The sequence below is a fragment of the Cuculus canorus genome, chromosome 8, assembly GCF_017976375.1.
Source record: "Cuculus canorus isolate bCucCan1 chromosome 8, bCucCan1.pri, whole genome shotgun sequence".
Classification (NCBI taxonomy): domain Eukaryota; kingdom Metazoa; phylum Chordata; class Aves; order Cuculiformes; family Cuculidae; genus Cuculus; species Cuculus canorus.
In genome coordinates, this window is record NC_071408.1 from 35,064 (window position 1) to 53,167 (window position 18,104).

The 18,104-nt window shown below is 42.9% G+C and overlaps 1 protein-coding gene across 7 annotated transcripts in view; it reads right to left on the reverse strand.

The window, feature by feature from the left end:
• Window positions 1–615: 615 nt before the first annotated feature.
• Window positions 616–18,104, reverse strand: part of SOAT1 (sterol O-acyltransferase 1) — a 28,196-nt gene continuing 10,707 nt past the window's right edge. For 6 of the 7 annotated variants that reach the window (XM_054073705.1, XM_054073703.1, XM_054073701.1 and 3 more), the window contains exons 3-16: window positions 15,954–16,012; window positions 10,696–10,841; window positions 10,545–10,604; window positions 10,021–10,128; window positions 7,959–8,241; window positions 6,794–6,872; window positions 6,086–6,167; window positions 5,355–5,400; window positions 4,500–4,629; window positions 4,005–4,102; window positions 3,423–3,521; window positions 2,780–2,915; window positions 1,655–1,800; window positions 616–781 (exon numbers count right to left, since the gene is read on the reverse strand). In XM_054073705.1, coding sequence (XP_053929680.1) covers window positions 725–781; window positions 1,655–1,800; window positions 2,780–2,915; window positions 3,423–3,521; window positions 4,005–4,102; window positions 4,500–4,629; window positions 5,355–5,400; window positions 6,086–6,167; window positions 6,794–6,872; window positions 7,959–8,241; window positions 10,021–10,128; window positions 10,545–10,604; window positions 10,696–10,841; window positions 15,954–16,012 — 1,529 coding nt within the window. In that variant the 3' untranslated portion in view covers window positions 616–724. The remainder of the gene's footprint in view (window positions 782–1,654; window positions 1,801–2,779; window positions 2,916–3,422; window positions 3,522–4,004; window positions 4,103–4,499; window positions 4,630–5,354; window positions 5,401–6,085; window positions 6,168–6,793; window positions 6,873–7,958; window positions 8,242–10,020; window positions 10,129–10,544; window positions 10,605–10,695; window positions 10,842–15,953; window positions 16,013–18,104) is intronic. The other variant, XM_054073707.1, reaches the window with a different exon arrangement.

The window sequence follows — 18,104 nt, forward strand, 5'->3', positions numbered from 1 at the left end:
AGAAAAATGCTATGTGTCAGCTTGGAACTTAAGGAATACGGAGAAAACATAAATTTTCAGTGTAAAAAGTTACATAAAGACTGCACACACTGTGCCCTGCTTCTGAACCCGAATCTCCAATGCAGCCACAAGTAAACTGACAATCCTCTGTAAATCTTCAGGCAGTCAACATATAGAATACAGTTTAAAGCCATCCAGGAATACTTTGGCTATTTTAAGAGCAAAGAGGAAAATACCCTTTTACTCTGCCACTTGATCGTGTCATAGCAGCAGGCAGGATCACAAAGAACCAAAGTTTTGTAGACATTCCATTACCAAAAAAAAAAGAGAAAAAAATTGCCAAGGCCTGGTTAAGGAAGATGGACGGATGCCAAAAATGAGCTACAAGCAAATCTGACCAGATTATCTACTGTCCAGAAGAGCAGCAACTTGAGGGGACCCCTGGATGAGAAGGATTCCAGCAGAGTCCACCTTCAGCTCAATGCTTTACTGGCATGGAAATGGCTCAAAGTGAGACAGCACATATAGGTGCTGCCTATGAAGCCTGCTGCAATCCAGGTCAACTGGTTTGCCTCAGTAATGTTTAAAAAAATTACAGTTTCTCCCCAGCAATCAGGAGGCACAATTTCCCTTAGAAAAGGTACAAAGTGAGTTAGGTCATTGGTCCAAGTACTCTGAGGACAACTCCGAATTTCTGTGATGATGCGGCCAGATCATAGCATCTTTACATCTTCACGTGACATGACCATGAGCGTGGTTTTAAGTAGTCCAGGAACGGGGACTGCAAAACACGGAGAGGCAGCAAGTTAGTCACAGGCAAACGTCACCAGCTGTGGTGAAGTCAGCTGAAGTCAAAATTCCTTAACAGGGAAGCTCAAACCGCCTTCTTATGTCCTGCAACACTACTCTTACCCTCACTAAATAGCGTGTGGGAGCATAGCTACATCCAGAAGCTGTTTGACTGCCACCTTCCTTACACCCAGTTCTGATACATCAGGCAAATGCCGTATCTAGAAGCATCTTGTATCAAGAAGCCAGTCATTTAGGATGGCAAGCTCTTAATTAAGGAGAATCAAACCTAAAATAGAGTTTGCCTGAGGGCACCTTTGGTTAAAACCAAAATCAGCTAGGCTAGCAAGAAGCTTATGTAGAACAGAACCTGGTACCAAGAAGATAAGTTATAAGTCACAGAAAGTAACATCATCAAAACCATGAACTGACCATTTCTAGGCAGCCAATTCTCAGTGCCACCCACTCCAGCCTGGAAGAGGCACAACAGGCTCAGTTTTTGTGGGCCTCCTAGGAAAGTTCCTCCAGGCCCCGTTGGCGAAGTGCTGCCGTTCCATTCACCTACCCTGAATGGCCTAGCATACTCTCAAGTAGAGGCTCACGTCCTCAAAAAATGTAGGAAAAAAACCCTTCAGTTTCAAGTAGTGAAATACTATCAGTATAGAACGAGTGTTAATGAAAGCGCTTTTGTTAGAAAAAGCTTTCCTAGACTCTCTACGGTTTCTAGTCTAAATAACTCCTGATGAACTGATGCAGGGCGCTGACAGAAAGCTTTGTGTCACTTAACTTCTTCCCTGTCCCCGCAGCAAGAAAGGATGAGTCACTTGCATGGTCACTTATCCCCAAGGAAAGGTCAACCACTCACATTTTCCGCAGGGCAGGACTGGCGCGCGTACCACTCCTGGCTGTAGAGGCAAATGATGACTCCTTGACCCAGGAAGAGCGATGTCCACATGATCACGTTCCAGATGGGCCCTTTCCGACGGTCATTAAGGATGAAGTTGAAGACCACTGGAAAGAGGTGAAATGAGAAGCATCGTTCAGAAACAAACTCAGAATTAAAGAATTAATGACCGACAGAGTTCACTGTATCGTTCCCTCCCTTCACCTCATCTCTGGAGCAACAAGGCTGCTCGTGAAGTCAATACAGCAGACGAAAATCTGATTATGCTTGGCAGTAAAGCAAATACCAGAAGTTGATTCTGACATTTACTTCCAACAAGCTTGCCAACCAGCTGGCCCAGATGTATGCCTCTGGGGATCAATTTTGTTAGTGTTACACTCCTGACCAAAACATGCTGGCAGAGGTGGCCTAGAGTTTACTAGAGCCCATTAACTTCTTGTAGCAAAAAAGCCACAAAATGAAATGCAAGAGCTCTGACTTCTAAATGGGCTCTCTCCTTTGCTGCAGAGCATAGCCTTTCTTATCTTACACATCACTGGCCCAGGTTGCCCAGAGAAGTGGTGGCTGCCCGATCCCTGGAGGTATTCAAGCCCAGGTTGGATGGGGTTTGGAGCAGCCTGATCCAGCAGAAGGTGTCTCTGCCCATGGCAGGGGGTTGCAACCGGATGGACTTTAAGGTCCCTTCCAACCCAAACCATTCTAGGATTCTATGACTTTGAAGAGGAAGACCTCCAGCCTGCTAATGGGCAGCACTTCAGCTAAGTCTAGGCAAAGAGGAAGCAATGCTATTAAAATATGTAGTGTCACACGAACAGCAGTCTCTCCCTCTCTTCCTCCCCACCCAGGCCTTGCTGATCCAAGTCCCAAGCTTGCAAACCCACTGTGTGTGTACATCTATTTATTGAGCCAGTTGGCTGTAAAAGTCCCCTCACAACACTTGGACTCACAGTTGCAACTCTTGGACAAGAAACGGCTCTGCATTTTAGTGCCTAGAGGATAACTGGCATCAGAAGAGCAAAGCATGCTTGCTTTAAAAAGAAGCCACAAACCCCACGACCCACTCCCATACCCTCCCTAGGAACTTACTTCCAAAGCACATAAACAGGCAAAAGAGAACTGGATAGAAGAAGCCGAAGCAGATGCTCAGAACGTACTCGTGCACAGCAGCTGATATTGTGAAGACAGACAGCATAGCTGCTGCTTTGGACTTCTTACCAAAAAACTGCAAGAGTAGAACACCAAGTATTATAAGCTGATCTGCTACGGGTTTAGTTTGTTTGGTTTAACATCACTTCTTGTTTTGTTTTTTCCCCTGAGCTAAGGAGGTGCCTGCTCCAGCCAAGAGGTACACATGAAATGCTACATGCTTTACAGAGAAGCTTAGATTTTAGGTGTTTTTCTTCAGGCACATTCCTCATCTCCTGCACAATACCTCAAGTTAAGCCCATTCATGAAAGATCTACCTTAGCTCATCAAAACAGCACAACATGAATTCAGGCTGTTGAGTCAACCCTTACACTCCTATGTCTCAGACCCACCTTTTGTGCACATAAGGACCTGGAAATGAGCAACGGACCCCTCAACTGCACAGTGGCCACCCAAAAGAGCTGAGGCAAGACATTTTTGTGCTTCTCAATGGACAGTGATGCTGCACCTTGGCAAACGTACCGCCTTGGCTTGGTGGTTAAATGTTTAATTAACCAAAAGAATGCATCTGCTTGTTACTCACCCAGAGGAAGTCCCTGTAGGCATAGTAATAGAGCCAGTCATGTACCACCACGTTCCAGGTTCGGTAGTAGTTTGCATAGGAAGTGGAGTTCCACCAGTCCTGAAAGCACAGTTGAAAGAGTATAAATATAACCAAGCATAAAATATTCTATGGGTCTTTTCTGGAATATCGAGTTGAAAAATAAAATCAGAATATTACCAAGCTAATATAAGTTATGCTGTGTTGCATTTTCAACATTATACTCTATACATCCAAGTCTGGCTTTATCTCAAATTGCAGTGACAGAGATGATAAAAGAATAAAAAGCATGCTAGCAGAGCTACTGGGTAGGTCTGGTGGCTGGTTCTGTTTGTGCACAGGGTACATTACCTTAAAAATAATTCAGGCTGTCAAGTAGGAATCAGATCTTTTCTACAGCACAGCAACAAACTTAAGCCCTAACAGCATAAACCAAGCAAAACCCTGCAGATGCCTTATTCGGTAAAACAATTTTCAGTTTCCTCCTCTTTACTTTTCACTAGGAAAATAAATTTTAGAGACTGAATAAAGCTTGCTTTATAAACTATAGCTCCTGCTTCTCACCTTGTAGAACATTCTATCTGCAAAGCGCAGCATCTCGGCAAATGCGTTGAGCCAACAATGAAGGAATGCAAAGAACACCAGGAAGAAAATCAGTACACCTAGAAACAAGGTAGACTCAGACTAGTTTTGCGGTGTTTTCACTCAGAAATAAGCAAGGATATGTTACGCAGTCAAGACTGTTCTTATGGGCACCGACCCAGGTGGGCTTTGTGCTATCTATAAAAAAAAGGTAGAAGAATTCTGTTTTCTCACCACAGAGAAATAGAGGGCAACAGCAAGGCTGCAAAGAGACAAGAACTTGACCCTCCAAGATAGTTAAATTCAAACCCAAGCTTTAATTTTGTGCTGCTGACCAAAGTTTAGCCACATAACACTGAAGTCTGCCCACAAGACCTCCGTTGCCAGTCTCCGACTGCCACAAATGCATCTCGCACTAAGCACATCTCCTCCCTTCTACATCTTCCATCAATTGTCACTCATGAATCTGGGTCTTACCTGGCAAAATGGAATTGAAGATGCAGAGGACCAGCCCTCGAAGATTGAAGGCTTCTTGACTACTGTTGGGAAATTGAGGAATGCAGAGTCTCACAAAGATATAGTAGGCATAGAAAAGTGAACCAAGCACCTAGAGCAAAACCAAAAATCAGATTCCATAAGAGAAATGCACAATTGAAATATCACGATTTGACAGCTCTAGGAGAGGAACAGCAGCTGCCAACACAAGTAAAAATAATTTCTCTTACATTTCTGCTAATAAATTTCCCTAAGGGCCCAGGCAGAAAGTAAGCCTTTACTAAGGCTTACTTGTCAAAACTAAGCAAAGCAAGTTACTCACTGGACTTGTCCTTTACAGAGGACAGGACTCTGGGCACATTCCAAGTAAAGTCATTACTTGGAAACACATCCACAAGAAGCTATTAAAGCTCATGCCCAGAAACGTGAAGATCAGGTCAACCTTAAGCTCAAATAAGCAGTGAAGATTTGGACTTCAGGCCTCGTTATTGCAAAGTTGGTCTGAATATCTCAGACAGGCAGCTGTGCCAGTACACTACAATACATCAGTGTGAAGAGACAGGGTCAGAGCATGGATACATTGCTACGCGCACACACACACACAAAACTTCTGTTTGTTTGGAACAGAGTCCAAAGGCTTGTTTAAGCAAGGATTTAGTATTTGTTTTTAACTTTGGACACAACCATTAGTACAGCAAGATTCCTCTTTCTGTTTTTACTCACTAAAAAGTATTCTTTTTGATAAGCTCATGCCAAGTAAACAGTGATTTAATGCCAAAGGGGGAAGGGTATAGTAACATAGTTTAGATGACCTCTGAAAGTGCACTCTTCATTCACCTGTGCAAACTTGGTAGCCACATAGCCCCATCTAATCGTGGGATTCCTAGGAAAAAGAACACATGATATCGTATGTAGTTAAGACCTCAAAGCAGCAAAACCCTCCCTTCAGTTATTGACTTTACTGACTTATATTCTGAAAAAAACCTGCTTTTTTAATTCCAGAGTTCTTAACCTCCTGACATGCAAGAATTATCTGCCCAAATTGCTGGTTGAACTACAGGAGGACAACTGTGGCAATTCCATAAATGGAAAAGTATCTGTAGGGCAGCATTTTGCAATCACGCGGGAGGTGGTGATCTGCCTGATAGTTACATAAAGGACTGCTGACTTGACACTGTCAAAGTGCAGCCCAGCAAAGCATAGAAAAGTTTTGGAGTTTTAAAGGCTTCATCCTACCTCCTCACACTCAGGAGACAGGGCTGCTTATCAGCACCACATAACACACTAGCCTACTGCAGACACTGCGTATCAGCAGATATGTAGCAAGTTCTTAATCTGTTTCACTTCAAGTGCGCTTCCCAAAGAAATAAAACCAGAACTGTGAAGTCAAAATAGCATCAGCATTAGAGTGAGTTCTCATGACCGCATCCTGTTCTTGCCACCTTACCGGCTTAACCCCATCTTTATGAAAGCTCCAACTCAAACCGAATAAACCACATTCGGGGATGCTTAATGTTGGCTTCAGTTTTCAGACCACTTTAATGTTCTGTTGGTGTTGCTCACATTACCTGGGATAGCTGTCCCTGTAGATGAGAGTGGGCGCGAAGAGGAAGTACAGGTATTGAGAAATTCTGGGAATAGGTACTGTGCCTGGAAGAGGAGGAGGTAAAAAAAGACGATTCTGCAATTTTTCTGCTTACTGAAGGTTTGGTTTCCCCAGCATCCTTTCACAACATATAACCCTTACCACCTCTGGAACTAAAGGTACAGGATTTGCAGGAAATAAAACAAACTAGACTGCTCAGATGGAATCACCCGCCGTGAAGCATAGTTAACAAGTGAGGGTGACTAACAGGTAGTGCAGTGCTAACACCTTGCTATCACATTTCCTTTCCTGCTAGGGAAGACGAAGGTGTAAGGCTTGTATAAACATGTGGGCTAACATTCAGCTGTCAGGCCTTGCTGAAACAGCTTCTGTACTTGTCATTTCAACTAGAGCACTGGACTGGGGGTGTGCAGGCAGCCTCTACACACCATGTCTCGTAAAAGCAGAAATAAGGAGTCCCACTGAAGCAAGACTGAAGATAGAGATAACTTTGACCTGAACAACAGTCTATTTGCCTATTACCCAATGGAAAGGTTCAGGCTGCCCATCCAAAGTCATCTACTCAAATCTCACCTCTCCAATTAATGAGGGAGGGCAGCCGAAAGCAACGGAGGGAAAACAGGAGCTGGCTATGCATTGCTGTCAAAACTAAGCAAAGCAAGTTACTCACTGGACTTGTCCTTTACAGAGGACAGGACTCTGGGCACATTCTCCCGGACAAATGAATGAGCTTTCATAACAAGACGAACCTGTAAAACCGAGAATATATCAGTTTAATACTCTCACTTTCCCAACTTCCCCATAAAAACTGGATCAACCATTTTAAGACAACACCTTCAACATCTTGGTTTGTCTTCAATTTATCCTTTTTGCAAGGAAAGGGCTGCATTCCCTACCTACAAGCCTGTCCAACTGACACGAATTTAAAACACTGAAAGGTGAAACATACAGTAAGACCGTGACTCAGGAGAGTCAAAACACATGTTATTTACACTTATAAGACCACAGCATCCACAAGGACTCAATCACACTAGTAAGTCACTAACCAATTAACTTAAAATTCAAGTAAAATATAAAATTCTATCCTTTTCAATAGGCCAGGATGCTTCAAAGTCTTGGAACTGACTCCTTCAAGTCAGATGTGTTCTACAGCAACTACCAGTACTCTGCAACAAGGTAGTGCCACACAAGTAGTTCCTGAAGTACCAAAAGGAAGGCTAATTCAAAGTTAATTCTTCAATTCTACAATCTTATCTCAGACCATCTTTTTTTTAATCTGATCGTCTGACCAATCCTCCACGCTCCTTAGATTCTTCTCCTCCTTCCCCAAGAAAAGGAAATTCCACTTTCAATAAAATTCTGACTACGGGACAAAGAGCTGCTTCTTGGGAACAGAAAGGGAAGCAGGAACCACTTGTTGACTATGTACTTGCCTTTTCTTAAAAAAAAAAGAGCAATGTTAGAGCTTCCTTGTGAACTATGGCAAAACATGTTCCTGAAATTGGTTTTAAGTGTTTAGCAGTGACAAGACAAATAGAAATAAATGGAATTATTATTAATCAGCTTTGAGATATGTTCAGAAAAAAAACACAGTAAAATATTTGATACATGGCAAGAAGAACAAGTGGTTTCCAGCTCAAAATGAAGTTTACCATCCATTTTTTCTCTCCAGACTTGCTGCATGTAAGTCTGACTTCAAGTAAAAGACCAAGTCCACCCACGGCCCTGCCTTGAATTAAGGAATACAAACAAAACTTGACACCTTAGAAGAAAAGGACCCTTTTCCATTCTGAAACAAGACTCAATATATCCAAAGACACTGGGCAGGGACCTACCTGTTCCAGTATTACAATAAAACGGGAAGCTGGTGGCAGGGCATATGATATAGCCATATAGGTTGGTCCAAATCCAAGCCCAGCAGTTTGGAAGAGCGTGAACAACATCCCATAGAAGAAAGAGTGGATTGCACGATGGGAGGAACTGCCGTAGCCTTGGGCCCACCAGATGAAAAGGTTGTACGGAACGATAACTGTGGCACTGAACATGCACAGCCAAGTACAGAAGACTATTGGGAACTTTCCAAAAACAAAGACCAGGAGATCAAATCCTAAGACCAGCCTAGAAGGCACAAGGAGAGAGACATTACTGAGTGTCCAATGTTTCATTAGGAATAGCTCTAACTCCAATAAGAGGCTATAAAATGCATAGTTAAATTCTAAGATCATAACGGACAGTCTAGATAGAAGTGACTATGACAATTTTCAGCTCAGATACAGAGGGCTACCTGTGGCAGATTAAAGTGACCACCCACAAGCACATCAGAAAATAATAGATAAAGGACTTATGCCATCGATGGTGCCAGGCACAGCTTACCCTCAAATCCCACAGGGCTTAAGCACATCTTTAAGATCAGCCTGTGCTTTAAGAGTACGCTCAGGCTCATCCTTGATAAGAACAAGCACGTGACTAAACAATCCACTGCCGAACCAAGGTCCAAAACTGCTCCTGGGTAACACTCCCGAGACACCATCATTATTACATTAAGAATCAGTTTTTCCTAGGAGTTTAACATCTAGAGAGGCTTTTATCCCACCTCTATTGGCATTAGGTGTTTTAACATCTAGCACTCACATGCAATTTAATTCTGCTTTGTGAAAACTAGAGGCATTCCACACAGATTCAGTTTAGAAGTCACCCAAAAGGCTTAGGGTCATTAGATGGTCAGTCCAAATACGTGCACATGGTATGCGCCAGGTACTTTATTTCATTAATCAAGCTTAAAATATACAGGGACATAAGCAAAAGGATGTTCAACCCTACTGGCTATAAAAGTCACCAGTCACTTAGTCCTACACATAAGCGGCTCTTCTAATCCAAGGTCAGAGGAGGGGTAGTCCAGAGTACACCAACACAATTCACTTGTTCTTATTGGGAGGCTCAATTGCAAACTGGATCTGAATTATTAGATCTGGCCAAGAAGATCACAATGATTTGTTTTCTTTTTTCTTTTTTTTTTTTAATTTTCAGGTAGTCAGAGAATCCGTCCCTATTAGTTGATTTTAAAGGTAAATACCTGTTCTCCCCCAATGTCCATACACTATTAAGTTGGGATCAGCTAAATTATACACAATAGCGCACAAGCCTGTTGTTGTTCTACCTAGACAAGAGTGATAATGATTATAATTGAGAGAGCTCTAGTTTTGTACAGTGAAGATCAGATAAGGTAACCGTGAAATCCTGCTTGTGCACATGGCATACAGCTTGCCAAAAGAAACTATGTAAGCAACAAGCAAGTTTGAGAAAGGCAGTCTTTCACAATCCTGTTCCAAACTGGCTACCCACAAAGCACAACCTCAACAGAGGCTGTGCCAATACCCTTGAGATTTCTTCCCCGAGAAAAACAAGAAGCTCTATTTTTATTTAATCACTAGTACAGTGTTCCAGACCTGTCATTTTTCAGAGGAAGGACCGATTAAATGTTTATAAAGTTTTTCTAAACACAGCCCTCCTTCAAGCAACACAAGTAGCTGAAAGCTACTGTTTCATTAAATATATTCCCCTACAGCAGTCCACATTCAATGAAGACCCCTCTCTTTTGCCAACCTTGTCACAAACTAAGCACGTCACGCCAAACCACATCGGCCATAATGCTAACGGAATACACCAATCTGTAGGGTTTTTCTAACATCTAGCTACCTGATCAGAAAGGACCATATACCCTCTACCGGAATTCTGGCATATATTTTAAGCGTGGCAAGTTGAAAACCCACTTCCATCAACATCCCAAGGAAGGTTTCTCCCCTTCCTTCTGCACCATTTCACAGTTTCGTGCACCTCTGGTTCTTTGGAAGTGAGCATTTCCCAGCCCTGGTCCCTTTCTTTCCAAAGCATTCTTACCTTCCTTCATCAATGAAGTCTACTAAAAGTGTGCTGAGGATGAAGACAATAAGAAGAGCGATGAACATGTGGTAGATTGTCCTGATGTGACTCACTTCGAACAGCTCACTAGGGGAGAGATTCAAATGCTATCAGGCCACTGGCATAACACATCACACCTCCAGCACGTCAGCTTTCAGTGCTTCATGGTAAGGCGAGATGACATCCCTGCCATCCCAATTCAAACGACTGAAGTTAACACACAATTTGGGTGCCAGTCTACACAGACACTTCCTCTGATTATCCTCAAAGGATAATTAGCCATATCTTAGTGGTAACGAGAGGATTGTAATTAAAGTTTACATTGAGGAAGCCTGCAAGCTGTAGTAGTGATGTTTTAGAAAGAACAGAGAAGCTTAGACACAGGGGTTATGTCCACATAAGACTATGGGTGGTGGTGGGGAGGGGACCTCAAAGCAAAGGCTAGCTAGTTTGCTGTCAAGGGTATTTTCAGCCAATTTAATGGAAAATGTCAAGTTACTCACTCCAATAGGGACCTTCTGGCAGTAAAGATCTTTCCATGTTCTGGAGGGGCTCTCAAGGTCCTGCAAACAAAGAGAACATTTGAGTCCAGAAAGGAAATAAGGCTTCCAGGAAACAAAACCTTGTTGTAGGGACGGCATAAGACTTACTTACTTGGCTTTGTGCAGTTCCTTCTCTGAGCAGGAGGCTGGGAAGGAGGATGAAGATGAGGAGTCCAGGAGCGCTGATTTTGCTACCAAACTGTTCACAAACTCGGTGAAGTGACTGTCTACTTCCTTCATGAAAGCTGGCTTCAGCTGCTGATAGAGTAAAAACAGAGCAGAGAATTGTTTAACACTCTCGATAAATTTTCATAAAACATTTATATTCCTTTTTATCCTGGAGCACAGAGCAAGAAAACATTCCTGCACCACCTGCCAACAGCTGGAGCCAACTTGGACAAGATCAGGCGCTTATCCTGGCTTGTTCACACACCTCAGGCCAGAGGACTTTGAATTATGTTTATCTTCTCTATCAGATGCAACACAGAGGAACAAAGTAAACGCACTGATCTTCATATATGTCTGACAGGTATTTCATATATTTTATGGTACCAACAAGGCTGAGTTAAAACTAATACATGAGCCCCAGAATACATCTCTCGATTTTCACCAGTCACGTCCTTAGCATACACAACAAGTACAAGAAGATTTACTTTTTAGCCTATTTAGTGTTATTGAAGGAAAAATGGACCTTTTCACGCTTCTGGCTAAGCAATCACCGTTGATGCTCTCAGGCATTAATGCAGAAGCGATCTCAGTGACGTGAGTGCAGGAAGAAGGACCGAACTTACTGTTCCACTGCTACCACTGGTTGAACAAAAGCTTTTCTATACCACTGAAATTGCAGACCGCACAGAAATTTTTCACTAAAGCAAGAGAACAAGGGTAACATTGCTAAGCATTAAGACCGACCAGTGAGAGAGAAAACTGGAGGGCAACAAGACTGAAGTTCGAAGAAGCGAGAGCATCAAATATCCCAGTTGAATCTTTTACGCTCCCTTTTCTACGACAGCTAGTTGTGACCAAGCTGCAACATTTTTAGCCTCTTCATATTTTTCTTCTCTCATTTTATTAGGCAACTTCTGAAGCATTTGGTTTACTAGAGACCTTGACTTCTAAGGGTGCATGAAAAAATGTCAATGATCATCTACCTCTTTACAATCTTTTTTGAAAAAGGCACTGATAAAGTGCAATAAAGGAGATGATCAGCTGTGGATAAAGCATAAGCCATCCTGGTCAAAGGCTGCTTGCTTCACCTGACACAGACGTTCTCTTCTAGAAAGGAATGTATTACTTAAGCCTCCCAATACTAAGCTATCCAGCCAAGGACTATAATTCATCCTTAAAAGGCAGAGTGTAAAACGCTGAGTAGTTTTTTCATAATCCTTTTGCCTGAAGAACAGCACGTGTAATTCATTCCTGTATTTTCTTGTCTGCAATATAGTTGGAACTGCTATTCAGTCTCATAACACGCATTTCTAAAGACTTGATCTTGACACCCCAGGCAGAGTTTTTAAAACTAGATGCATTTAAAAGAAAATGAACGATCAAAATTTTCAAAGTTATTTATTTCTACACAAAGTCCTACCTTGAGCTCGTTGCTGCCTCACAAATCCTCTTACTCTTTATGGACACTTGGCATCTATAATACAGCCTTAGTTTTCCAAGCATGCTTGGGTTGATTTTATACAGTATATTCCCCCGAAACCTAAGCTAAAAAGCCCTCTTCAGAAGCAAAACTTGTAGGCTAACAAAATACATCAATAGATTACTTATTCTTAACAGACGCTACTGTCTAATGCAACAGCAGCCAAGTCAGCAAGCTTAACTATGACAAGAAATACAAGAGAAACCAACGAGACCACGTAAAACCAGAAGACCCTGAAGTCAAGATGCATCACAACTCTACATCCCTCCTGTTTCATAGCAGTCAGATCCAGAGGGATCACTTGAACCACAATCTGCAGCAGGAGAGGGAGATTAATATTTAACTTAATAACTTTTTCCCCCGTATTTGGCAGCTGCCAGTACAGAATAATCAAGCTTCACGAGTGCTTAATTAAACAGAAGCTCCTAGGAGCTGGCTACTCTTACATATTGCATTTCTGGGAGGCAGAGGATGGTGTCTTCAAGAGATGTGGACTTGTTCCTTTTAAAACAACAGAAAAAAAATCCCAGACATTGAGTACTTTGGAAATAGGACTTGTAACAGAACACACTGGTGCTCTCTGGCACAGCCTGCTTTTACAGCACACATGTATATCACTACTAGGAAAGTCAAACAGAAATTCCTGTACCTCTTGGAGCACTTAAATTTCCATGCCAAACAAAGGACTACTCAGTCCTACCAAACCCTGTGGGGTTTTTTTTAGCATCACCCGATTTTTTCCGCCTCATCTCCGTTCAGCAAAAGTTTAACAAAATTATTTCCTTAAACTATATCTTCCCTTTAGTTAGCACTCTGCTGAGATTGACTCCTCCTGACACAACCTTCCAGGGCTGTGCGTGATATATGCATGTGTTTGGCTTGGGAGAGCATGGCATGAGTTCTCTCACGAGATTAAAGAAAATGCAACCAGAGCACAGAGCCTACAGTAACTGTAATTCTGTAAAGTAAAACTACACAACATTTTCACAGAATCACTAGGTTGGAAAAGACCTCCAGGATCATCGACTCCAACCATTCCTATCAAATTCCTATCAACCACTAAACCATGCCCCTGAGCATCTCATCCACCCAGGGACGGTGACTCCACCCCCTCCCGGGGCAGCCTCTGCCAGTGCCCGGTGACCCTTTCTGTGAAAATGTTTTTCCTGATGTCCAGCCTGAACCCCGCCCCAGCACAGCTTGAGGCCATTCCCCTTGTACTGTCCTCTGTCACTTGGGAGAAGAGGCCAGCTCCCTCCTCTCTGCACGCTCCTTTCAGGTAGTTGTAGAAAGCAATAAGGTCTCCCTTCAGCCTCCTCTTCTCCGGGTTAAACAACCCCAGTTCCTTCAGCCACTCCTCATCAGACTTGTTCTCCAGCCCCTTCACCAGCTTCGTGGCTCTTCTCTGGACACGCTCCAGAGCCTCAACATCCTTCTTGTAGCGAGACATTGTACTGTATTATCCACTATTATTGCCACTCACAGTGCAACCTACTCGAGCAATTGCCAGAGGAACTGCTAATGCTCAATAAGCCAAGCGCATCCCAGCCAGACAGCAAAAAAACGAAACTTCAGAGAAGGCACCTCCCACCAGCAGTTTCCGTGACAGGACATGCATACCCACGGCCTCTGTAACAGGACACAGATGCCCACGGTGTCGCTGAAGCTTCCACAATGGAAAGCACTTAAGCAAACGTTCCCTAAAGTAACCTTCAAGTCTCAGATGAAGAATTGGGCAGATTCACTTGTTGTCACTATTAAGTTTCAAAAAAAGAATCAGACCATAACAAAATCAAAAAGAGGGGGCATTTATGAAAAGAATGCTATGCCATAAGAAGCAGAAGCTGGCCAATAACTGATGAGAAATCAGAGAAAGTTGAAATGAGTAACCATGTAGCTTAAATATAAATAGAAAGTTGCAGAAGTTCCCAAAATTTACTCACTCCCACAGTTTTAGTAATTTCAGTCACTGAAACATAACCACATCCAGCCGTGGCCAAAGAACGGAACACACTATTCTCAACCGAGTTTAGGATGAACAAAAGAACAGATTTTCAGACTGGACTGCAAATGCATGAAGGCATCCTATGCATGAAAACACTTCACATCTACAAATCAGTGGGAGCTGACAAAGCAACCAGCACTTTTCAGAATTCAAGCATGTGTCTAGACCTCAGATACCTATCACCTAAGAGGTAACCCAAGCCTTTATTCAGTGGGTTACACCACAGAAGAGCCTGGCACTCCAGGCATTCTCAGGAATTTTGCAGTAGATGGAGCGCTTTAGTTAGTCTTATAGCTATTTCTAACTATAGGAATAGTTAGAGAGTTACGCGAGCTGCTTAACTCAGGGTTCAGTCTGAACTCTGTTTGAGGAGAAAGTTCAGTAATTAAAGCACCTCTGCCCATTTTCTTCAATTCTCTTGGCAGATAAGAAATCAATTTGCCTACAAATTACTGTGCCTTAAAGCTGCTGGCCAGAAAAAGCACTTAGAAACAAGAGATATTCCTGAAGTAAAAAATCCAAGCTCAAGTTGTCTTCTTGCAACCAGCTAGTGCTCCCTGGAACCCAGAACTTAAAGCTGTATGTGCTTAACAGTCAAAACTTTGTCATGCAAGCCTCTGTTTCTAACAAATTTGCAGCGGCTGTTTTGATTGCAGAGAACAGATATAAGGCGTGCGCTGTCACGTCTTCAGTAAAAATCATTCAGAGAAGACAATGTATGAAATAAAACTCAGAGCTGACTGTCCCTCTAATGTGAGGAATTTCAGGAGTTTCAACACAAAAAGCAGCACACCCTTTACAGAAGACATTTAAACATACTTAAAGTTGTACCTATTATAAATAGATATAATAATTATTATAAATAACACCAGCTATAGAGGTGAAAACAAAGACTTTAATCATAGAATAGTTTGAGTTGGAAGGGACCTTAAAGATCATCTAGTTCCAACCCCCACTTTAAGCACAAAAGCTTCTCAAAGGTGCAAGATATTTTTCTCTGCCCTCTAAGGAAGGCATAACTAGATTACTTCATCCTTACCATGGGATTATTTGCAATAAAATGAAGCAAGAGTGCAGGACGATTTGCCCTGAAGAACATACCTGCTACAGAACAATGGTTAACAAGGAGGGTGCAGTTCATCATTAGCCAACTTCAATTAATGTGGGCGTAAATCACCTTAATGTAAGCTAAGGCAATAGCAGCTCACACAAACACAGATCATGTTAGAAATTCCAGTGCTTCTTTATTTGAGGATATTTCTCACTGACAAAAAGAGTGGGACCAAGGCTCAGAAAGGTCATCTCCACCACTAGGGCAACAGAAGCTGTGGGATACATGCTACGCGCTACCCTTTATTCAATGGGTAGCAGAACACAGAGCATTTTAAAAACTAAATATGCAAGCAGGCCAGCTGATAATCACACTGCCAAAAGTCAGTGGTGAGGGAAGCTCCATTTTATTTACAGGCCTCAAAGTGCATTCTTATCTTTGGACTTCAGCCTACTGGGGTCAATTAAGACAGAGCTGCATTTGGTAATGCTACCAACTCTCCTGCAAAGTCAAGAGAGAGGAAGAGAGAAAGAGGGCTGTACAAAGTCACTGCACCCAAGTGATGACTGGAGGGATATTTGTGTTCCAGGACTAGTGACTTTCCAAAAGACATCCAGGGTCAAGCATCCCACTCCTCCACACAAGCAAGCACTACAGTGCACTCACCTCAGCTTCTGCTATTAGCTGCATTTTCCTTGTTATCACATGGTCAACATCAACCCGGCCTGAGGAAGGAAAGCAAACATTTAACAGTTGCATTGTCAGTAAAGCAATTTGCATGCCTGAAAACACAACATACAGTAAGTAGCTCAGTCACCGATTTGTGATTAGCGCTTCTGACTTCTAATAAAGAACCAATAAATTCAAACCTAAGCTGCAGGAAATTCAGAAGCTACGACCCAGTACTTTTAACAGCCATTTAGGATAACAGCACTATAAGGCACTCAATAGCTGATAACACGCTGGATTTTTTTAAAGCTTTATTTTCAATCAGCAACTCTGCAAGTCTTTTCAAGGTCCCTAAACATATTCAGCCTTGAAGCAGCAATCAGAACTACCCTTAGAAGGTCGTATCCAAGCATGCTGATATTTATTCAGAACTTTATCTTGCACAGAGCGAACCAGACATAAGATCAGGTTGTCTAGAAGTCTCTACGTTGCCAACAGACAAGGCAATCAAGTCACAACTACATGTAAAATAACCAGCCCTGAAAAGAGACTAAATGGCAAGTTGGACGGTTATTCTCTGTTCAAACCTGCCTACTCTTACTCCTTTGCTCCCCCAGAAGCAGTGTTAGACACGTCTAACTATTCTTCAGTATGTTCCATCATGTAAGCAAACAGTCAAGTCTAACGACGCCATGAACATTGTCTAACTGTAGCCATTACTAATGCCATTGGCTCACACCAAGCCACAGATAGCTCCTTTCTTTTGCATGAAGAACTATACAGATCTGAGATGCCCTGATTACATCAAGCGGAACATACACAAATCAGACATTTCAGGCTAGTTGAGGTTTAAGACAAGGTTTGTTCTCAATGGCTGCAGAGTGCTGGCAAGCCAGCTGGTGTTTCACTTCTCCAATAATAAGGACAATGCAGAAGTTACTTAAAACAGAGCATTATGTAGCCATTATAGCTACAACAGTGCCTTGCACAGTAACACGTGCCTAGCACTACAACCTTAACATTCAGTTTCTAAGACAACAGTACTGCTTTTAGAAATGAGGGTACTGAACTGATTCTCTAGTAACGTTTCCAGCAAAGCACGAGCTAACAGATTCACAGCAGAGGTGTCAATGTTGTGCTGCTGCGTAATAAGAAGATCGATTCATAGCAACATCACAGTTAGTAATGCAGCATCCTTGTCCTGTCCTCCTCCTGTGTGCGCAGCCAAAGCACACAAAATGCAGTGTGCTGTTTTAATAGAAGCAAGCACTTCTGTGATGCACGCTAGTCTGAGGGTGCTCTTATAAGCAACCAGTTGTAAGAAGTTTAGGTAGACTTGCTTCAGCGACTACTCCAATTCCAATATTGGAGAAGACTTAAATGAAAAAAAAGGCTTTATCTTCAATGAAGCTGTGCTCAATTACTAAATTCCCCCTTCTCCCTCAATCAAGCAGGAAGATGATTGGATGGAAGTGTGGATCTGCTGGAGGGTAGGGAGGATCTGTAAAGGGATCTTAACAGGCTGGACCGCTGAGCCAAGGCCAATGGCATGAGGTTCAACAAGGCCAAATGCTGGGTCCTGCACTTGGGGCACGACAACCCTATGCAGTGCTACAGACTGGGGGAAGAGTGGCTGGAGAGCTGCACGGAAGAGAAGGACCTGGGGGTAATGGTTGACAGCCAACTGACTATGAGCCAGCAGTGTGCCCAGGTGGCCATGAAGGCCAATGGCATCTCGGCTTGTATCAGAAACAGAGTGACCAGCAGGTCCAGGGAGGTTATTCTCCCTCTGTATTCGGCACTGGTGAGACCGCACCTTGAGTACTGTGTTCAGTTCTGGATCCCTCACCACAAGAATGATTTTTAGGCTCTGGAGCATGTCCAGAGAAGAGCAACAAAGCTGGTGAGGGGGCTGGAGAACAAGTCTTACGAGGAGCGGCTGAGAGAGCTGGGGTTGTTTAGCCTGGAGGAGGCTGAAGGGAAAACCTTATTACTCTCTACAAATACCTGAAAGGAGGTTGTGGAGAGGAGGGAGTTGGCCTCTTCTCCCAAGTGACAGGGGGCAGGACAAGGGGGAATGGCCTCAAGCTTCACCAGGGGAGGTTCAGGCTGGATATCAGAAAATAATTTTTCATGGAAAGAGTCATC